General features: G+C 48.7%; 1 protein-coding gene across 2 annotated transcripts in view; it reads left to right on the top strand.

The window, feature by feature from the left end:
• ARHGAP32 (Rho GTPase activating protein 32) overlaps nucleotides 1-21798 on the top strand; it is a 167824-nt gene that overhangs the window by 131617 nt on the left and 14409 nt on the right. For both annotated transcript variants that reach the window (XM_034069493.1, XM_034069492.1), the window contains 5 exons: nucleotides 11129-11278; nucleotides 17323-17425; nucleotides 18512-18656; nucleotides 19673-19755; nucleotides 21655-21762. In XM_034069493.1, coding sequence (XP_033925384.1) covers nucleotides 11129-11278; nucleotides 17323-17425; nucleotides 18512-18656; nucleotides 19673-19755; nucleotides 21655-21762 — 589 coding nt within the window. The remainder of the gene's footprint in view (nucleotides 1-11128; nucleotides 11279-17322; nucleotides 17426-18511; nucleotides 18657-19672; nucleotides 19756-21654; nucleotides 21763-21798) is intronic.

Raw genomic sequence — 21798 nt, 5'->3', positions numbered from 1 at the left:
GGTGGAGAGTCCACCAGAATAGGATGTCTGGTTGGGAAGCTAAGTGGTAAAGCGTGGCTGAGCACAGGGGTGTTGGAGGCACTGATGTGCTATTAAGGCCAGCTTGCTTTTCACATGTTCTGTGCTATTTCTCACTCTGCTCTTCACTTATTCAGGTTGGAGGGGTTGTTATTTTTAAACTAGATGCTTTTTCCCTTTCACACAAGCTCTGTCGAAATAGGACCTAACTCTAATAATAGTTGGCTCAAGCACAACTCCACGGTTATGTGAAGAGCTTGGAAATCATGGGAAAAGGTGGTTTGTTCTGCTCTGCTTTTCCTCTGCAAGTCAGTGTGGGAGCCAGGCTGTGGCTGAAACCATTCTCATGGAATCCCAGACTGGGTTGGGTTGGAAGGGACCTCAAAGCTCATCCAGCTCCAACCCTCTGCCATGGGCAGGGACACCTTCCACTGGAGCAGCTGCTCCAAGCCCCAACCTGGCCTTGAGCACTGCCATTGGGCTAGATATCTATGGTATCTATTGGGGACATGTAGAAATGGATCTCCTCCAGCAGCAAGGCAAGAGCATCCCTGCCCCTCTCTGCCTCTCCATCCTTCTCTATCCTCCCTCCTTTCCTTCCCCTCTCCCTGGCAGTGAATTCAATACCTGCACAGGGCAGCTCCCAGCATTACTGTGGATTCTAGGACTCACTTTGCTAGCTCGTGAATCAGCCTGTGATCAATGCACAAGTCTTTGGTGATCTGAAGTTTCATCTGCTGGATTTCGCTTAGGAGCTGGTCTCAATGCTGTGCTCATTCTTCTTCAGCATTTAATCCTGTGACTGCAGTGGGAAGCTTGCTGCAAATGCTTTGTCTTGTTCTCATGGGAACTGCTTTTGCTAAGGGAAAGGCAAGTAAAAGGCCTCTATTACCCGCTTGGCTACAGATCACCTCAGTCCTGACTGGGGTTTTGCCTTTGTAAATGCACTATTTGGGCTTGCAGACCTGGAGAGCTGTGGCAAACCATGGCTGCATCCACCATAAGAACAAGTCACCACCTGACTGTCCAGGTGCTCTGTGACAAGGTGAATCAAAGCAGATCACTTTGATGGTGTCCTAGGACAGTCTATTGCATGGTGTGCTGTTCTGTTGGGGTTTCTTTAATCTCTGAGCCTGCTTTTATCTATAATCCTGGTTTCTCCCCAAACCCCTTTATTTAAGAAGGGGGGTTGTTTATTTGGGGGGTCTTTTGGTGTGTTTTGAGGGCATTTGAGTGCAGGGTGCCAGGTTGGACAGAGCCATGTGTGACATGGTTTAGGGTGAGGTGTCCCTGCCCATGGCAGGGGTTGGAACTGGATGATCTTAAGGTGCTTTCCAACCCAAACCAGTCTGGGATTCAATGACAAATCGAGCTGAGTAAGACTGAGCACTGAAAAATCCCGGCTGCCTAACTTCTAATAATGGGTTGAAGCTTCCTGCAGTGGTTGGATCTGTAGAACCAGGGTGTATTAGTAACAGCTTTGGGCTCTCTGCCTTCCCAGCACTGAACTGACTTCTACAGGATAGCTTAAAACTACGCAGGGCAAAGCCTGTGAGGTCCTGAGCAGAGGAGTCGCATCCCTGGGGTGATGCACACACTCCTCAATGTGATGCAGTGCTGTGCCAAAGGCAGAGCTGCTGTTTCCAGGTGTGGAAGAACTGCATCTCAGGTTGCTCAGGTCTCATTCCTCAAAGAAGGATGCTTTGGAACAATATGAAGTGTTTTCCTTTACAGGAAACAAAGTGCAGGTGGGGAGAGGTGTGCTATTGTACACCAGGTAGTAAAGTGTCTCCTCAAGCACTGCTGATCATCATGCTATTTGCTGTGTCTTTCACGTGTTGAATTGGAAGAGTGTGGTTTTTGTGCTGTTCATTCCCTGTTTGTGTTGGGATACCACCAACTCTTATCCATAGGTTTGAGAGGAAGAACATTCCCGGCATGGGCGCTTGTATCATGCGTCCATGAGCACATGCAGAACTGGGTTTAGGAGTCATGCGTGGCTGCTAAGGACGAAAGTGATGTGGTAGCGTGATCGCTGTCCAAGCCCAGTGCTGCCAGTAACAAATCCCAGTGTAATAAGCAGCTGGAGAAGGGGCAGTATTTGGAGGTAACAAACAAATCTGACACTAACCCATTTGCTTGAGGAGAAGCTGTGAGCATCAGGAGTGGTACCCTCCTCATCAGCACCCATATGCTCTGTCTGCTTCCTGCCCCCTGGAGCACGGTGCTGGTGCTGGAGCAGGGCTGTAAACCAGCTCCCTGTGCAGTGAGCTGTGTGCCTTTGGTTTTACCAGCAGAATTCCTGGAGCTCTGGCTTGAAGGGGGGTTCTGTTGCTGATCAGATCAGTGCGGCCACAAACTGCTCGTTGATGGCCGCTCTGGGTGCGAGAGGATGGAGAGAAGAGGATGCTCCATGGCCATAGCAGGGGCTGCGATGGGGGATGCTGAGGTGTGCTAGAGGATGGAGAGAAGAGGATGCTCCATGGCAGGGATGCTGCGGGCACCGGGGCTGTGTTTGCCGGCGTGGAGGGAGGGGAGGCACCTGCGGGAGGTGGAGCCGGGCGATGGGGCCGGCTCGGCCGGGGAGGGGCCTGGCAGAGCCGCAGAGGCGGTGAGCGCCCAGCGCACCGCTCCGCACCGCCGGCAGCAGCCCAGCCGAGCCGGGACCGCGGCCCCCCCCCGGGCTGACGGTAAGAGCGGCCTCCTTACCCCCCCCCCCCCATCCGCGGTGTGTGTGGGGCTCCTGCCTCACTTGTTGCTTCGTGCCTATTGAGAGTGCGGTGCGGGGGGCCATGGGAGACCTTCATTGCCTTGGGGAGGGGGGGTTGGTCCTTGGGACCCCTGAGCTGCGGCCGGCAGTGGGCATTGGCTTCTCCAGGCAGCCAAAGGGTGATGGAGTAAACGCCGTGTATCCCTCCCCACCTCCCCATGCTGATTTACTTGTTTCCCTCGGGCTAATCTCCGGTTTCTATTGCCCCTTTCCTCGCTAGGTCCATAGTTGTAAACTGGTTTATGGGGCTGACTTCAGGGTGTGGAAGCAGCCGGAGCTGGTAAAGGGAGCCTCTGGGATGGGTTGTGTGAGGATTCCCACCCAGATCCCAAAGGAGAAGGGATTCCAGCTTGCATGCCCGCTGTCCCTGCTCCCATTTATACCCAGCTCCCAAAGAGGCAGCTGACAGATGGGAACGGCTGGAGTCTCAATTGCAATGGCTTTTTGCATATCACTTTATCCCCCCCTCTACTGGAGGACATAGGATGCATTCCTAGGCATTCCTATTCCTCATTCTGTTGTTCAGGAGAAGGGGGCTTCCTGTTTAAGAACGCCAATCCTTTGTTTGCTGGAGCCCTAGGGCAGCGAATGCCACGATCAGGGAGAATAACATTCCCAGGGAGAGCAGTTACTGTGATCATAGTAGGCATTTTGCAAGTAGCCATGCCTTGTCTGTTCCCATTGGATCACAAAACCTCCTAGAAGCTCCAGTCCATTTGAAAGGCTAAATGCCCTGCAGGAGCTTATTCTTCATGACAGAGAAGGCAGGAGGCCTCCCCTTTCCACTCTTCCCTGACCTCCTTTGTTCTGGGCACCACAGAGGAATGATAAAAGAGCCTGATTTGAAATCAAAGCTCTTGCTGGTGAGATAAAGGAAGAGAATAAAGCAGGCGAAGCAACGCAATCCCTGCATTCCCAAGTCTGAGAAAGCAGATTTCATTCTCTCAAATCCCCAAACAGATTGGGCCCATTTTTCTTTTCCCATAAAGCTTTTGTATCCTTCTTTAGCTGCGTAAGGAGGATGTATGGGAAGATGCCATTTTCATCCTCTTTAAAGCTGCTGATTCCTGCTGGTGCTGCTTAAGGTGACTCTAATGTGGACGAGGCTCATGCCTGTTGTCTCCCATAGTTTCCACTCCAGGTGCATGAAGTTTTGCTTCCAAAGGCACAATGGTCCCATGCAGGTGTTTATAGGTAAAGTATAAATCATTCAGGAAGTCAGGATTGTGACTACAAAGAACCAGAACGATACCAATCTCAGAAGAGGAGGTCACTGTGATTTGCAAGTAACTGGTCTGGGCTGTAAACAGTTGCCCTCTGGCTACTGGAAATGGAGATCAGCATCATCTTGGAGTGAAGGGATTGAGAGAGCAGCAGCAGCAGCAGCAGCACTACTTGTCCTACTGGGAGTACCACATACTTCAGAGGATCGGTACTGAGGGCTGGGGTAATGGCTGCACTGTGTGGCTTAAGAGAAGGGAGGTAGCGTGCTTTGACCCGAGCCTCCTCCTTATTCCAGCTGGATTGCTCATCTCCCTTCCTGGTGGGATGAGAAGTGGCTTTCCGGAGCCTTGCGTAAGAGCAGACACCAGGATCGGGCTCCATCTGCCAAACTCCTCATTATTCAACTTGTGTTGGCTGTTGATTCATGTCAGCTCTCTTCTCATCACTCCTCCTCCCACCACCCAAGCTGGAGCGTGCTGCCATGCAAAACTGGAGTAACTGGACTGCCGCAGTGCCTCTGGTTATCCTGGTTCAGCTGATGGCAGGATGGGGCTGAAGCAGTGTGTGGAGTGACTGGTGAAGGCTCCAGGCTGCGTGCGTGTGTCCAAAGCATTCGATGTCATTTGGGGTTGGCTTAGGTTACTGTCAAGCTTAGGAAAGGCTCCTGTACTGCTGGTAGCAGGAGTGGGAATGGTGTGGGTGAGGCTCAGCAGCGTCACTCAGGCTGTTGGAAGGGTTTGAGCAAGGAAGGATAACTGCATGCAGCAGGGTGGTTGGATGAGGCAGGGCAAAAAGGCTTTGAGATCTCTGACTTTTCTGAAGCCATGGCCACTGTAGACAGGACAATGACTGTTTGGTGTGGGTTGTATGACAAGGAGGTTGGGGTCAGGCAGTAAGAAACTGTAAAGTCAGAATCATAGAATCCTATCCAGCAGCTCAAAGTAATCTCCAACAGGGAACGTGTGGTATCTTCATCACTGGCAACTGCTGAGGTGGCAGTCACTTAATGGGTGAGGTGGCAACTTGGCTCTTGGCTTTTCTCTCCTCCTGTTTACAGGTCTCTGTAGAGTACCTAATACACAATTACAGTACACGGTGTGAATGAAAAAGACATTCCAGATGTCTTCCTCACTTCCTCCTAGGTCTGCATTTCCCAGTTTGTTCCCTTGTCTCCCAGTCCTGCTGCTGCCTTTGTGACCACTGTGTCATCTGAGCTGCTGATGCTGTTGCCTTGTGTGCTGCGTGCCCTCATCCCTACTCTCTATCCCAGTTTTGCCCTCTGATAACTTATTCCCCATCTATTATCATGTCCTCACTAGCCCTCGGCTCCTTGTGTCCCCTACCTGAAGCCCATCCCTGCTGTATCATCACCAGGACTGCAGTCAGCACTGCTTTTTTGTCCCAAATAGGATTCATACATGTTAATAGAATTACTGGATTGAACTTATCAGGTCCCTTTGGAACCTCTTTCCTTTCCCAGTTAGCCTTCAGTGGACTGATTTCCATCTCCTAACCATAGACTGCTTCCATCAGGTAGATAATCTCATGGTTATCATTCTTATCCCATTATAAATACTCAGCAAATTTGGCAGTAAGGAGCATGGAAAGAAGTTTTGCCACTGTAAATAGTGCCTGGTTTTTGCCTGCACTGACATAAAGAAACATGCACTTCAGGCTGTATCTCCTCCTTGTGTGTGTCCTTCCAGATGTGTGCTTTGAGTTAAATCAATAGTGCTGAAAGGAATCAGTGCTGCTGGTGAGAAGCGGTTGAATTTGCAGCCTTCTGCCTCTGCAGGGGGACTGATAAGACCCAAATGAAGCAGAACCTGACAGAGGCTCTGCATGAAAAAGCACCGAGTGAATTGCCAGAGCTGGTCCATCTCCAGCTAACCAGAATAAGCCAAAGGCTGATGTTGGCAAGGATGAGGGAGAGCTGCTCGTCTGAGGAGGTGATTGCTTCCAGATGCTGCCCAAAGCATGGCTCCAGAAGCCTGGGCAGATGCAAGGATGAGCTCTTTGCTACTAGACTTTGTAAGAACAGCACCATCACTTACTGCTTTACTCTCCATGGGCATGGTGATAGCTGGGAATCTCTGCTGCTTCTTGCCATCATAGTTAATTTGAATGGTTGTTATCTAATGACATTTATATCAATCACCTTTAACCTGTTTCATGACTGCTCATAACACAAAGGCCAGCTTTAACTGATGTCAGCCTGGCACGAGATAAGCACTGCAGCATCAAAGAGCATTTCTACTTCTCTTTCTCTATAGAGGAAATCAGTGAGCACACATTTATGAAGGTTATTTTTGATTCTCTTCCTGAAACCCTTTATGACCAGTGAGAGAGGCTGGTGCAGAGATGGGTGCAATTATGGATGTGGTGTTGGTTAGTCCTTCCTCAAACCCAGCCTCCTATTCGATGGTGCTTGGTGGTGCATGGTTCCAGGTTCTGGTTGGGATTTTAGGGCTGTATAAACAAGCTTCCAAAATAGAATGTGCTGTGGCAGGAGGAAGGGAGGAAAATGTCTTGTTGCTAAGGAACATGACAGAGAACTGGGAGATGTGACTCAGTTCTTGGCTCATGTAACTTCTCTTCAGGAAGATGTGGGTCCACAGAGCTTGTCTCTGAGTGTGAAGCAGTGGATATTTACTGAGGCTATGAGGAGATGCTGTGTGGGGAACCAGTTGAACTCAGTCCACTCTCACAGTTACATGTACTTCTGAGTGTCTGCAGCATCAGGAGCACGGGGAAACAGTGGCAAACCAACCCTGGCTTCTCATCTCCTGATTCCTCTTCTTCAATAGAGTCTGTTGCTGCTCTTTCTCCCCATTTCATTGTAGAGGATGGGTCCTGAAGGCCTAATAGCCTGGCAAGATGATAGCTTGGCTTGCTGCAAATCTCTCTTCAGAGAGGAGGGATTTGGCTTTTGGTTTGTAATACCTACCTGTAGCTGTTCCCATGCCATCCCCATGCCTTTCCCCAGCTTTGATGCTGTGACTGGATATCACAGGTTGGTTGTACCTTTCCAGCTGTGCAGCCACATGTGCTCATGTTCCTGACCTTAGCACCACACTCTCCTCACACAGCTGGGATCTGGGGCCTGTAAAATCACTGCTAACAAGAAGAGAAACCCAGAATAAGAGAAATAAAGGTGACTGTGTGCTGGGGCAGCAGCCACCCTCCAAGATGCTCTTTCAAAGTCAGCCTTTACTAACCCTGTGTTAGGAAGTGCTCTGTTGTCAGGTTCAAATCCAACATATTAGTGATGGCAACAGGAGGTAAAGCAGGTGTTCTGTGTTTGTTTACCATGGGTTTGGTTTCCCTTGGCAAAGTATCCTATGGGAAGCTGCCATTATCCTGTTCAAAATGCAGGACCATGCGCTGGATGGCCACCGAGCATACACTTACCTTGCACCATAAGTGTGCAAGACTTGAAATGTGTTTTGTTCTGGGAGCCTTTGTTTCATGGGGTTTTTCTTTACTGAAAAGGGGAGGAAAATGCAAGCACTTGCTCCAAGCCCCTGTGTCCAACCTGGCCTTGAGCACTGCCAGGGATGGGGCAGCCACAGCTTCTCTGGGCACCCTGTGCCAGCGCCTCAGCACCCTCACAGGGAAGAGCTTCTGCCTAAGAGCTCAGCTCAGTCTCCCCTCGGGCAGGTTAAAACCATTCCCCTTATCCTGTCCCTACAGGCCCTTGTCCAAAGCCTTCTCCATGTTTCTTATCAGCCCCTATAGGTACGTTCCTGACCAAACCCATGCAAGTACCTTGAAGGAGATGCTGGCACATTTCTCCATGAGCAAGCTTCATAAAGTGTATCCCAAAGTGCCTTTTCAGTCTGGGCATTAGGCTGAGCAGTTGTTGCCCTGCTTTGAATGAAGTAATTGTTATTTAATGGTTTTTATCAGAGCCAGGGGAATCTCAGGCCTCTACCACGAAAGCTTGGTGGTGTCACAGCAGCATGGTTTGATGGAGCAGTGTTCTTCAGGGAGGTACAGGCTATGGCAGCTGCCCAAACCCACAATAAAACTACATGGCACCGACATTCCTTTTCCATCCCTCCCTTCCCACCACATAAAGATGTGTCCAGTGTAATGTCAGCCAAGGGTGTGAGATTTCTTCTCTCTCCTAATAGACAGAGTTGTGCCAGCAAAGCTTCACAAGGAGTCCAGCCTCAGGTGAGGGGTTTTTGCAGCCAGTTTCACTATGGAGATGGAGAACTTGTCATTGCTGATTCAGGCCCTGTGATTTATCCAGACCTGGGGAAAATCAGCCCTTGGTTCTTCTAGGAAAGCCTCTGCTTCTGGGATCATAGTGGTTAAACCCCAAGTGGAAAGTAGGATGGATGAACGTTAGGATTTGTGTTGAGTTTTGTTTGCCTTTCAGTTGGTAACTCCTATCTCTGACTACAGCAGCTCTTTAAAACAGCCCTGTAGGAATGCTGCTGTATCTGAATTCACTTCTAGGACCTTTGCTGAGCACCTCACGTGGAGACACAAGCTGGGAATGGCTCAGATGTATCATGTCCCTGCTTAGGTGTTGCTAGCTTGGCGGTCAGGAAGCATTTCCCCTTTGCTTGCTGTTTGTTGGCTTGTCCTTATCAGACACCTCCTGCCTTTTATAACCTGTCAGCAAAGAGATGGCTGCTTGGGTTGTCTTGATGTTCTCCTGTTCTTCCCCACCCAGCAGAAGCTGAACTACCAGTGAATCATTGCTGCGTAGGTATCAAGCTCTGAAGCTGCTTTAGCCTAAGAAGCTCTCCTACAGAGCAGGCAGTGATTCAGAGGTGAGCAGTGCAGGCACTGGTTAACCAAGGAACAATGTAAACCTGTGGATCAGGGAATCCACAGGGAATTTCTGGCTATGGCATCACCCTGGCAGTGTTCTGGACACGGATGCAGAGAACAAGGGGATTATTTTAACCTGCACTGCGTGGCTTAAAGGCAGAACACATTTATTGTGGTTCAGAACTCAGCTCTCCTTTCTGGTTCGTGATCAGTGCCAAGCAAAGTACAGCTGTGCGTCCTGGAGGTGCATCCATTCCACCTTTCCCTGCTTTGAACAACCAAGGTGACACCCCAAAGTCACTTGCTGTCCTGGTCATCAGCATTAGTGGGATTTCTGCAGTGCTGGACTGTGTTTTTCCCCATTGGGCTCATTTTTCATTATGTGGAGTAAGATCCTCCATGAAGAACTGTGTGCAGAGTCTGTAATGAACACCTGTGTATTACTCATTGCTTCATTTGTCTCTTTATTTGAGTGCTCTAAAAGCATCCATCTCAGATCTATCACCTCCAACTTTGACATTCCAAGTCAGGATGAGACCCACATTTAGGGGATGGCTGCTCCATCCCTGGCAGTGCTCAAGGCCAGGTGGGACAGCAACCTGCTCTAGTGGAAGGTGTCCATGCCTATGGCAGGGGTTGGAACTGGATGAGCTTTAAGGTCCCTTCCAACCCAAACCAGTGTGGGATTCTGTGATGTATTCTTGAGGAGGGCTGATAGGAGGTGATCACTGACCAGTTAAAGCCTCCATAGCCACAGTTTGTGATGCTCAGTGCTTGTGTTTTGTGAAGTGATTTGGAGTTGATGCAGACATGGGGTTTGTGGGAGATTTTAGGATTTCAGGTGTATTTGGCTGCTGCAGATTGTGGTGTTGTCACATCCCAAAAGCAAAGCTCTGCTCACATAGAAGCATGTTAAGGTCCTAAACAGAGGGACCGCATCAATACCTGGTAAAACAGAAGGGGAAATCCTCAGCTGTTTGAAGGGATTAAACCAACTTGAAGCCTGTGGTATAACCTTGTTCCTGGGATAAGGTTTATCATGGTCCCCTGCCTGCCAGCATGAAGCATTACCCCCTAGATCCCAGGTTTGCCAAGTCCCACTCCCAAAGCTGCTCACTGCAGATGCAGCTGTGTGTGTTAGCGAGGCACAGTGACCCCAAAGGGATGCTCCTTTGTCACCAGGGCTCTTCATTGCTTCTGTGGTTTGTTTGAACCAGCCTTACTGTGCTGGACCCTGATGACAGGGTTTAATGCAGGTGAAATACAGGCTTGTCTTTCCTCCCTGGGATCAGAGACAGGAGCTGGGAGAGGTATTGCTGTAAAGGCTTCCTCACAAAGCAGCACAGCCTTTTCTACCCTGGGATTTGTCCTTTTCAATAGAGCTCCTCTGTTTTTACCTCACCTACACAATGGCACTTTTGTTGGGGAGGCCTCTCGGCCTCAGGAAGAGAGGTTGACATCCAAGGGCATTGTGCTGCATCCCATGGGAATGTGCAGCCTCTCCTTCCCATCTGCATGGGGTTATTTGTGTCCCCCACTTCTGCCCTGTGTGACTGCCCCTATCCTTCCACTGGGGCTTGTGCTCCTTAAGGGACCACTTGCAGCAGCGTAACACAGAGCCCATGTGGCAATGCAGAGAGAAACGGAGCAGGAGGTTTGGAGGGACAGCCCTCTTCTCTTTGTAGGGATAAACTGCATCCCTTCAAGTCAGCTGCCTTCAGTTACTGTTAGATCAAACAAAGGCAGTAATGTTTTCATCTTGCAATGGGTTGGGAAGGCTCAGGGAGCCCTGGAATGGAGAGTGCATCCGCAGCTGCAGCGAGGGCCATTCACACTGCAGGTGTGCTGGAAAGGGCACTCGGAGCCAAACGTCCTCCACGCTAAGATATTATTAGGCACTTGTTTGTTCTGGAGGCCCCTAAACCCACTAGAATGAGAGTGAAGTTAATGGCAGTGCATTTCTTTGTGCTCGAGGATTGCAAACCATGGTGGTCAATGCACACGAGATGACCGGGTTTGTTGGTGTACCTTTTGCATGCTCTCAGGTGCTGCTTGCTGTCCAGTATTCCATGTATGATCCTTCAGGATGCTCCCACCTGCAGCTGCTTCACTGATGAATGTGTCTTTGTGGTCAATTCTTCTCCTGTTACTTCTGCACTGGCACCAAAGCCAAGTCTCTGTTTAGTGTCGGACCTTGGAATAACTGTGAATAACCGGACTTACTGTCACTACAGTTGTTGCTTGCCCTATAGAACATGTTATGCTTGGCTTTGCCTGACTTGAGACCAGCCTAACCCGAGGTGGTTTTGCCTGTATTCTGTTGTGCAGTGTCAAAAAAGCACGGCAAGCTCATCACCTTCCTGAGGACATTCATGAAGTCGCGCCCAACCAAGCAGAAACTGAAGCAAAGGGGGATACTGAAGGAACGGGTGTTCGGCTGTGACCTGGGGGAGCATCTTCTCAACTCTGGCCATGATGGTAAGAAACACTCCATCCTTCAGTTCTTCCTCTGTTGGGGGTCTTGTTTCAGGGTGATGGTAGCCAGGAAAGGGCTTGTTGGGGCTAGAGAGAAATGGGGAACAGAAGAGAAGGCTCCAGGGAGACCTTAGAGCAGCTTCCAGTGCCTAAAGGGGCTACAAGAAACCTGGAGAGGGGCTTTTTATACTGAAAGTAGGGATAAGATAAGGGGCCATGGAAGGAGTTAGATTTAAGTTAGATCTAAGGCACAAATTCATCCCTGTGAGGGTGCTGAGGCGCTGGCACAGGGTGCCCAGAGAAGCTGTGGCTGCCCCATCCCTGGCAGTGCTCAAGGCCAGGTTGGACACAGGGGCTTGGAGCAGCTGCTCCAGTGGAAGGGGTCCCTGCCCATGGAACTGGATGAGCTTTAAGGTCCCTTCACCCCAAACCAGGCTGGGACTCTAATAAGAAGCAAACATGGTTGATGTGGGAGTGCTGGAGCTGCATGGAAGCACTGGCAATGAGTTCTCAACCTTCCAATGTCTCTGAGTAAAGAGTGAGTAAGGGGAGTTTTATCCTTTTTTTTTTCAGGAAAATAGACTTTATTTTACACTTTATTTATAAATTAGACTTTATTTATGTGTCAGTGTCAATGACTGATTAACTGGTGTGTTAAATCCGTATGTTTCTCAGACTCAGTACCTTACAGTGTCAATCCTTCCTCTGCCTTTTCCCTCACTTTCACAAAGCTCACAGGAGTTAAACGGGCACAATGTTTGATCACAGCTTCCTTTTCCCTCAGCTCAGGCAGGCTGAGGTGTCTGTAGCTCTGCTCAGTCCCTTTCACTTCCCATCCACAGTGATGGGAGGCAGCAGGGAAGTTCTGCCCTTCCCAAGGAAAAGTTGCACTGTTGTTAGTACTCCTTGGATGCACTCTGCTTTCACCTGCTCTTCCCTACCCTCTCCCTTTGGGTTGGGGAGGTACCTGCATTGCTGGGGAGCAAACCCAAGGCAGGGATGCTTTCATGGTTCACATGGTTTCACATGGTAGCAGCAGCATGCACTCCCTGACTTTACACAGAGTGTTTTACTACCAGTTGGTGAATAACATGAGCTTGTTCTTATGGAATCAGGGCAGTAGCAAGGCTCATTGGCTTGTTATCTGCAGCCACTCTTTATTGCTGGGCCTTGAAAAGCATCAGAGAGCCAGAAACAGGATGGTTTGTAGACAGAAAGAGACAGGAACCCATGGAAGAACCACATCAGGGGTAGGTAATTCACACCACTGGGTAGCTCGAGAGCTGGGTTTATAGTCATGCTGTGGGAGCAATGTGGGAGGGCAGGAGGCACGCCAGCAGCGTGAGCTCACTCATGGGAAAGAGAGAGTTCTCTTTCATCCCCAGCCCTCCTCCTGCCCATTTTAACTAGGCAAAAGTCAGCAGTAACTGAAGCTTATCCCTGCCCTCCGTGGTGACGTCTTCCCCTGGCTTGCTGTGCGTTGCAGTTGGCATTAGAAGACACATCCTGAGCTGAACTGCACTGTTCCAAGTCCACTGGAGGCTCCTGTTGGACAGTCACAGGGAACTCACATCTTCTTCTGGTCACTCCACCTCACATCACATGTGCTTGAGTGACTGTGCTGCACTGGGCTAATGAGGCCTCTACACCTGAGCAGCTGCTCACCCTTGAGTTCCTAACTCTTTCCTAACTGCCTGGAGTGGAGCAGATCCAGTTTGGATGCTGCTAACAGGGGCATGTCTCCTTTTCACACAGCAGGGTTGGTTTTGGGTGTGATTCAGCTCCAAGTGATGTAATCCTGGGATTGGTTTGGTGGAGATGTTGCTGTTTTCCTGTGAACCAGGCTCCGTGCATGAGCAGTGTGAAGATTCCCTCATCCCATAGCATTAATGTTGCTCAGTGTTGGAGGCAGCTGCTGAAAGGGGATGGAGATGGCACAGCAGACCCTGTGTGGAACTGGAGAGAGCAAAGAGCTCGGCTCCCTCACCTCAGAAACAGAACATAACCAGGTAGTTTTATGGGAGCAGTGTTTGGAATGAGCAGCAAGGTGTTCATGTGCTCCTCAGAAATGCAGTGTTGAACCAGACTGGAGTTATGGTCAGAGTTCTGTTCATTACCAAAGCCTAAAGAGGGGCTCTTCATCAGGGACTGCAGTGATAGGACAAGGGGTGATGGGTTCAGACTGGAACAGGGGCAGTTCAGGTTGGATCTAAGGCAGAAGCTGTTCCCTGTGATGGTGCTGAGGCGCTGGCACAGGGTGCCCAGAGAAGCTGTGGCTTCCCCATCCCTGGCAGTGCTCAAGGCCAGGTTGGACACAGGGGCTTGGAGCAGCTGCTCCAGTGGAAGGGGTCCCTGCCCATAGCAGGGGTTGGGACTGAATGAGCTTTAAGGTCCCTTCCAACCCAAACCAGTCTGGGGTTCTGTGATTCTATGCAGCACACTCTGGCTCAGGCAGAGGCCGTGTTCCCTTTGGAGGCAGAGAGACTTTTTTCCCCTATTTGTTTTGTTCCTCTCAAAGGAAACCAAATAGAACTTAAATTTAGCTTGACCCCAATTAGAAAGAATTGTGCTTGCAGAGGCTGTGTTTGGTTAGTGTGGGAGCTGGTGAAGTGCTGCATTGCAGCATCTATGCCATGTCCTCATTTGTGCTTCTGAGTATGTTGAAACAGAGCACTCTATGGCTTCAGGGTGCCCAGAGAAGCTGTGGCTGCCCCATCCCTGGCAGTGCTCAAGGCAAGGCTGGACATAGGGGCTTGGAGCAGCTGCTCCAGTGGAAGGGGTCCCTGCCTGTGGCAGGGGATTGGAACTGGATGAGCTTTAAGGTCCCTTCCAACCCAAACCAGGCTGGGATTCTATGATTCCATAAGTACCCTGTGTTCATGCCTCTTGTTGGGGGTCCTCCAGTGTTACCTGTTCCTTCGAGCCTGAGTGATGCCTTAGATGCTAATTTATTGCAGATTTGAGCTAGGAAGAGCACTGTGATCAGAACAGGAACGTAAAGAATGAGATCTTGGGCAGCATCTTGGCAGGGATCTGTAAAGACCTGGTTCCCCTTAGCTCAAGGGTGAGGTTGGCCATCTCTGTGTTGTCATTTTGGTTCCTATTAGTATGAGGAGTCCCATTTACTAAGAGTTTTCATGACAGTAAACGTCTCCCTGGCTGGCTTTGGGTCTTTGCCATCTCGATTTGGAATTCAGGACAGCTGAGTCTTAGTATTTAGCTTCTATGGATGCTTCAGAGGGTAAATGCAACCATTTTCCCCTCTCTCTTGTGCTGCTAGAGAGTGAAATGGAACAGGACAAACCAGAAATGAAGCAAACTTTGCTGGAAAGCAGAAAGTTATAAATATTTACAGATTTGTTGCTTTTTCCCCCCTTTCCTTTCATCAAACACTCGATTGAGCTGTAAACACAAGGCACATCCTGGAATCCAAGGAGGCGTGGGTGAAACCCCTGCTTGTGATGGCCTGGACCACAAAGGGGGTTGCTTTGCATCAGGGTTTTTGCTTCGGAAAGTGCATTGCAGAGCTTTCATGAGAAATAGATCCTGAAGCTTTAGCATAGACTCACAGAATGGTTTGGGCTGGATGGAGCCTTAAAGCTGAAGGAATATTGCTCAGGGAAGGAATAAACCCAATTCCATCAGCACAGTTTTGCTGTTTGCCTGGGAACATGGGATTGGGAAGGGATTTGTGCTGGGTTTAACAAACACAGACACCAGTTCTGGTGGGCCCTGAGGTTTCCTGAGCAGAGATGCCTGGGGCTGGAGGCATGTTCTGTATGTTACCCTGTGCTGAAGCAGCTTGCCTGTGGTGGCCATCAGGACCTGGGTGCTGAGCTAAGAGCATGTGTGCCATTGAGCCTGGTTGGTAGGATTGCAGGAAACCACAACAATTAACTAACATCAGTGGGATTTTAGTGTGGATGCTACTACATCCTGAGAGAAGAAATCCCAGTGTTATGTTTGTGATTGGTTTGGGATCCAGATGCTGAAATCAGGCTCTGAACTGGCATGTTCCCATAGGGATTTATGCCCCAGGCAGGGAGAGGGGCCTGGAAAGGTCACACCGTGATGCAGAAACCACTGTTGTAAAGTCAAGTCTCAGCTTGTGCTGTCATCCCATCCTGACATGACACGGTCCCCTCCAGGTGTGTGTCTATACATGTAGGTAAGGATGTAGCTGGAGGGCTTGGGACTCAAAGGGCAGAGTTAATGCATGTTAAACATTCAGAACAAGCAAGTCACCATTCCAAAGGCCTTCAGGTATAGCTGTGGACTGCAGGCACTTCTCCAACCCTGCAGAATTCCCCCAAAATATCCATGCTAGGATATATTTAGCTTGAAAGAACAGCTCGTCCTGGTAACCAGATTAGGGAATGCATAGAGCAAGTCTGCTGGAGCTCTTCAGTGTCTATTCGTTCTTCTGCCTGTGTCCATGACAAGGAAGTACATTGGGAAGCATATTGTAGGTGCTGCATTCCTCACCCTTCCCCCTGTTGTCCCTTGACCTGCTTCACATTGTCACAACAGGTTGCTGCTCAGCTCAAATACCATAAATACCATGCAAACACTGTTCTCAGCGTGCTGTTTGTTGACACAGCTCCATAAACCCCAGGGGATGAGGCCTTGGAGGGGTGCATAGCTCTGGAAGGTCCCACACACAGTGTGTGCATCACCTTCCCTGGGCATTATCAGCCTCCTGGTAGGAATTGGGCAGGAATGTGCTATGTCTTTATTTGCTTATGTATTGCTTTCAATGGGGAACCCTAATGAGATTCCATTGTGGATTGTTAAAGTCTGTGGGGTTGTGGAGTTGAGCACTGGGGGCTTGTTCAAGCGTTGGGCTGGCTCAGCCTGGGGAAGAGAAGGCTCCTTAAGGGGAGAACTTAGAGCAGCTCCAGTGCCTAAAGGGGCTATAGGAAACCTGGAGGGTTTGAATCCCTTTGCAGAAAGGGTTAGAATTTAGAATTTAGGGCCATTTTATTGTGCCCTGTGCTTGGGTGCACAGCACCAGTGCCCTGTGCTCAGGACTCACCTGCTGATCGCCAGGGAACCCCTTAGTATGGGTCTTTCCTCAGGCTGCAGAGATGGGGAGCACAGAGCATCTGAGTGCAGGAGAATGGCCTCACAGATGGCATCTGCTGCTTGATGGACGGGGATTTGCCACTTGACCTGTGACCAGCCCTATCATCTAACGTTGGGATAAATGTGGATCAGCACAGGAGCTTGTGGAGGGATCCACCAGGATCTGAGCTTTTCCCATGAGGATCTGCTGAGGCCCACAAGAGCTCAGTCCTGCTCTTCCTTCAGTGTTCAGGGCAGTTTTGCCTCCCTTTCCTGAAGCCATTTGCTCCTTCTTCAGCTCCCGAGGATGCGCAGTGGGTGCTGGTGAGGCTGAGAAGTCAGCTGGAAGGAATTGGGTGGTGAAGCGGTTGGAATATTAACTTGACACCTAATTACAGCCTCTGGGCTTATTCTTTCCATTCTGCCACAGCCTGGTTTGTCTGCAGCTTCTGTGAGTGGGGTACATTGTGTAGCTTCTAAATCCAGTCACGCTCTGGTAGACATTAGGGGGGGGAATCTCTCAGTGGTAAAAGCTAAAACAGAGCCAGGACAGGCTCTGGTACAGAAAGTAGCATCTCCTTAATGTTTGCATTTGCTTAAGCCAAGGGGGAAGGGTTAATCCTGTGTAGATTTGCACACAAAAGAAATCATCAGCTAATATTGTGTCTTTACTCACTGTTGTAGCTCTCCTGGCATGGGATTTCATGCCATGGTTCTTGCGGGAGGTGTGATGGGACCTGCACTGTCTCTGCTTGACCACAGTTGAGTCTCTTCAACCTGCTTCACAGCCTGGCATTTTAGAGCAAAGGAAACCTCTGACTGCTTTCCACACCAATTCCTAAAGTGAAATTCATTACAGACTCTCTCCTCTAAGAACTAAAGGAAGAACTAAAGCAATAGCTCAGCTGGGTTTAGTGTATGGCCTCAGCCTGAACTAGGACTTGAATCACACACTCAACTAACCAGCAACACTTGCTCCTTAGTCCCACAGGTCCTCAAGAGCTGCACTGAATTCATTGAGAAGCATGGCATTGTGGATGGGATATATCGTCTGTCCGGGATCGCATCCAACATCCAGAAACTGCGGTAAGGACACCACAGCTGACCCACTGGGATGGGCTCTTCACCTCTAGTCTGAAGCAGCAGAGATCCCTTCTGTCCCCCAGGCTGGCTTCTATCACACATCATTGTGTCTAGGGGAAGGCAGGAGCTGCTTCCTCACCCTGTAAGGGATGTAGGGTTGATGGTTGCAGTTACAAATGCACCTGGTGCCTTGGACACGGGTACAAATGGGCTCCATTCTGTCAGCAGAGAGGTGAGCTCTGTGTATGAGCTGTGCTGAAGGCACGTTTCATCTTCTGGGCTAAAAATTGCCTGGCTTGGGCAGGGGGAGAGGCTGGGGATGATGCCACCAAGCCCCTGACATTGTGGTTTCAATGTAGACAGTTGATGGGCACGTTTGGTTCGCAGCTTAAAGCCCCTTGTAGGGAAGTGCAGCTTCATAGGGAGCAGCCGTGTTCTCACAGCCCCTGCCAGTCCTGATTCAAACCAGCACTTTCCATGCCCATATTCCAGCAGCTCAGCTTTTATTTCATAAATGGCTGTGATTTGGGTTTTCCTTGGAAAACCAGGGGAATGCTCAGGGGTTTTCTTCATGTGGTTCCTGGCTCCCCTCACCCTGTAGCAGAGGCGTATCCGCAGGGAATGTCTGCTCACCCCAGTTTCTGCCTGCTCATAGCACTGCTGGTGGGCATTGCTTTCTCTTTTTGATTTCCAAGCCTTTGCAATGCGAAGGGACAGCAGCTTTCCTTCTGACCTGGCCACTCTGCTCCACCAGGCAGCCCCAGTCACAGTTAAACCTTCACATCGCCTCTGTGCTCATGGAAGACATGTTCAGCCTTTGGGAAAAGCCCTGTCGCAGCAATAGGGCTTGCAGGCCAGGCAGGCAGTTGTACAACTAACTGGAAATGCCTTCTTAGACAAAAAAGGTCTTTTTGGAAAGCTCCATTCTAGCAGCACCACGGGCATTGGGTCCATGGCTTTGGGCACTAAGGGTTCATGTTTTCCTATTGATCAGGAGCTACTCTCTTTCCTTGACTGTAATTTGCACTGGTTTTCCTTTTCATCCCTCCTTTTCATCCCCTTTGCCCATTTTCCTGTGCTCTTTTCCAGCCACGAGTTTGACTCCGAGCAGATCCCTGACTTGACAAAGGATATTTACATCCAGGACATCCACTGCGTGGGCTCCCTCTGCAAGCTGTACTTCCGTGAGCTCCCGAACCCTCTGCTGACCTACCAGCTCTATGAGAAGTTCTCAGTAAGTACCATTGGCTTTCTGCTTCAGCTCCACTTCATCCACATGGAGAAACACCAAAGAGGACCCAGCAGGAAGCTGAACCTCTCTTACATGCACCTTTCTTTGTCTTACTTCTGCTTAAGTTGGGGTTTTTAGATCACATCTCCCCCTTTAGGTTTACTACCATGTGCTGATGTCCCCTGTGCCACACCATCCAGTTGTGGGGCCCCAGGTCGAGGCTATTGGGACATAAGTAAGAATTCCCCTCTATTGTTTGCCATCCCCCAGTGCTTACTGGAACAGGACTGGGATTAGAAGCAAGCACTGCTTGGAGCTGGAGACCCTCTGTAAGGAATGGCTCTGTTGTATTTAAGGTGATGATTTACAGCCTTGCTGGAAGGAGGGAATGTGGATTTGTCTTTCTGGTCTCACCTACAGTAATAATTGCTTGCTGCCTCATTCTTGCTTCTCTGTGTGTCCAGATTGAACAGCAGAACAAATTGATTCGTGTCCAGCTCTGTATTTTTGCTCCCATTTATATACACGGATAAAATAAGCCCCAAATCCCAGGCAGTGCATCTAAAATTGCTTGTTTTGCACCCATGTTATAAAGGCAGCTTTAAAACCAATCAATCCCTCCGTTCTTCCCCCCTTTTTCATCCCTGTTTCAGAGCACAAAGGGACCTTCCCCACCTCTTGTTCCCTATTTGAACATTGGGCTGAAAGGCTCCATTTTAAAGTCTGCTTCTGAAAGTCTGTATTTCAGTTTTCTTACTATAGGTACTGAGGTGCCAGCATGAGTTGTCCTTAACAGTTGGACTTGGTGATCTTAAAGGTCTTTTCTAACCTCTTTGATTCTGTCATGCTAGAAAGTGGCCCAGATCTTGATGTACTTGGCCTTTCTCACATTATCTGTGTCCCCAGAAGGTGAAAGACCAACACAATTCACCTCACTGCTGCAGAGGCCACATGGATCCAGACGATGCATCAGGTATTGAGTCTTACTTGCAGCTAAATCCCTTCCTGTCTCATTGCAGGATGCTGTTTCTGCTGCTACAGATGAGGAACGGTTGGTGAAAATCCATGATGTCATCCAGCAGCTGCCCCCTCCTCACTACAGGTCAGTGTCACCATGGGTTCTAGCTCAGCTTTGCTCCTTAGCAAACACTATCTCCTCTGCATAGTCTTGTTTGCTGCCTTGGGAACTACGTTTGGAGGCAAATACAGTGTCGTAGGAGACTGATTATAATATGGGGTTTAAAAAACACCAGCTAACTGTAATATATTCCAACTTATTATTAGCTAATTTGTGAGTTATTGTGTAGCTCACAAATTAGTTACTAATTGGTGTTATTAGAGTGCAAGTAATTGTGTTTAATACTCAAGGCCGTGTTAATAGCTTTGAGTATTAAAGGTTATGGTAAAAAGGCATTAGACACAAAAAAGCTGGTGATTGGTATTAATAACTAACATAATAGTGTATGATAATGAGTCTTTTAGTAACTAAGTATTGTAATGGGGTGTACTAAGTTCTCCTCATCAACTATGTACTCTAATGGCTGGGTGCAACTCCTAAAGTTATTTGGATATCGATAACTATTGTGTAAAGAATGCTAAGCAAGCAACAAGATAAAGCAAAGTAATTCAGTGCAAATTTATGCTAATATATGCTAATTTATCCGAGTAAATGCAAAGGTACTTGGATGAGAGGATCTGGTGATCGGGCCCTATTCAGATTTATGCTAATACATTGAAATGAGGGGATCTGGTGAACTTGCGTTTTTGCTCTATGCAGATTTATACCTATACATGGAAGTTTATGTTAATTATACTAATTTATGCTGATATATTTAAATGAGGAGGACATACCATGTTCTGACTCTATGCAGCTTTAGATAGAAATATTAAAATTTTATGTTAATGAATGATGATTTATGCTAAAATTGAAATGAGGGGACCAGCTAATCTCATGTCCCGCCCGACTCTATTCAGTAGTATGAGGATTTATGATAATGTATTCTAGTTTATGCTAATATATTAAAATTAGGGGATCTGTTGATCTTGTTTTCAAGTTCTGTGCAGTTTAATGGGGTATGAAAATGTTAATGTGTTTATGATTAGATACTATGACTATTTGAATCATTGTAATGTATGGTGGTTAGCTGGGCCATTGCAGTGCTGTTTCTGGGTGCTATAACTGTCTTATATATTACTTCATTATCAATAATTAACTCTATGGGCATTCATCTGAGCTAATCATTGTTAACTAATGTGTTATAAGCTATAACTGTGTGTGTTAGTGTGGTAGCTGGTGACTTAATGGCATTACTCTGTATATGTCAACCAAGGGGATAGGGCCTTGAGGGACCTCACAAGTGATCTCCTTTTCTCCAGTGCATTCCACATGTTCCCTAAAATGCCTCTTCATTTTATGGGGGTGAACAAAGACTTGGAGCTCTGTGTGTGGTGTTGCCCTAGACCAGAGGGGGAACATGGGAGACACCAGGATGCAAACCAATGTACAAAGAGGGAGACTTCACTGTTGTGCTGCTCTATGCAGAGAAGTCTCATGGTGTGCTAGAGCTCTGCGTTTTATTGCCAGCTGGAAACATCCATCCTCACTCCAGGCCTTGTCCCTGGGAAGTTTAACCTTTATATGTATATAGAACCCTGGAGCAGGTCATTTCATAAGCAGGCTCAAAGTGGAGTTTTGTGGCACAGTGTTGCAGTAAAGCAGCCAAGCAGTGAATTTCCAGGGCACTGCTTCTGCATCCAGCCCTCCAGCCCTTGGACTGAGCAGCTTTTCCTTGAGCCCACACAAACGAGGACAGACACCCCCAGCCCAGTGTAATTAGTTGCTAAAGACAACTTCACCATCACTCTTAGGGTACATAGTGCAATGTTGTGTTTCGTGGGAGCCGTCAGACCAAAAGAAACTAATGAAGTGGGGTTTGTTTTGTGAGCCACAGCATGGCTCTGCTCATCCGTGCTGAACATTGGCCTATCTCCTCTTTTCCAGGACACTGGAGTTCCTAATGAGGCATTTGGCTCGTCTTGCTGATTACTGCTCCATCACAAACATGCACACCAAGAACTTAGCAATTGTCTGGGCTCCAAACCTCCTAAGGTACTCTTTGGCTTTTCTCCCCCATTTCAATACAAG

Source organism: Melopsittacus undulatus, chromosome 15 (genome assembly GCF_012275295.1).
Source record: "Melopsittacus undulatus isolate bMelUnd1 chromosome 15, bMelUnd1.mat.Z, whole genome shotgun sequence".
Taxonomy (NCBI): domain Eukaryota; kingdom Metazoa; phylum Chordata; class Aves; order Psittaciformes; family Psittaculidae; genus Melopsittacus; species Melopsittacus undulatus.
The sequence above is the reverse complement of the archived record's forward strand: the minus strand, read 5'-3'. Positions and strand labels throughout refer to the sequence as shown.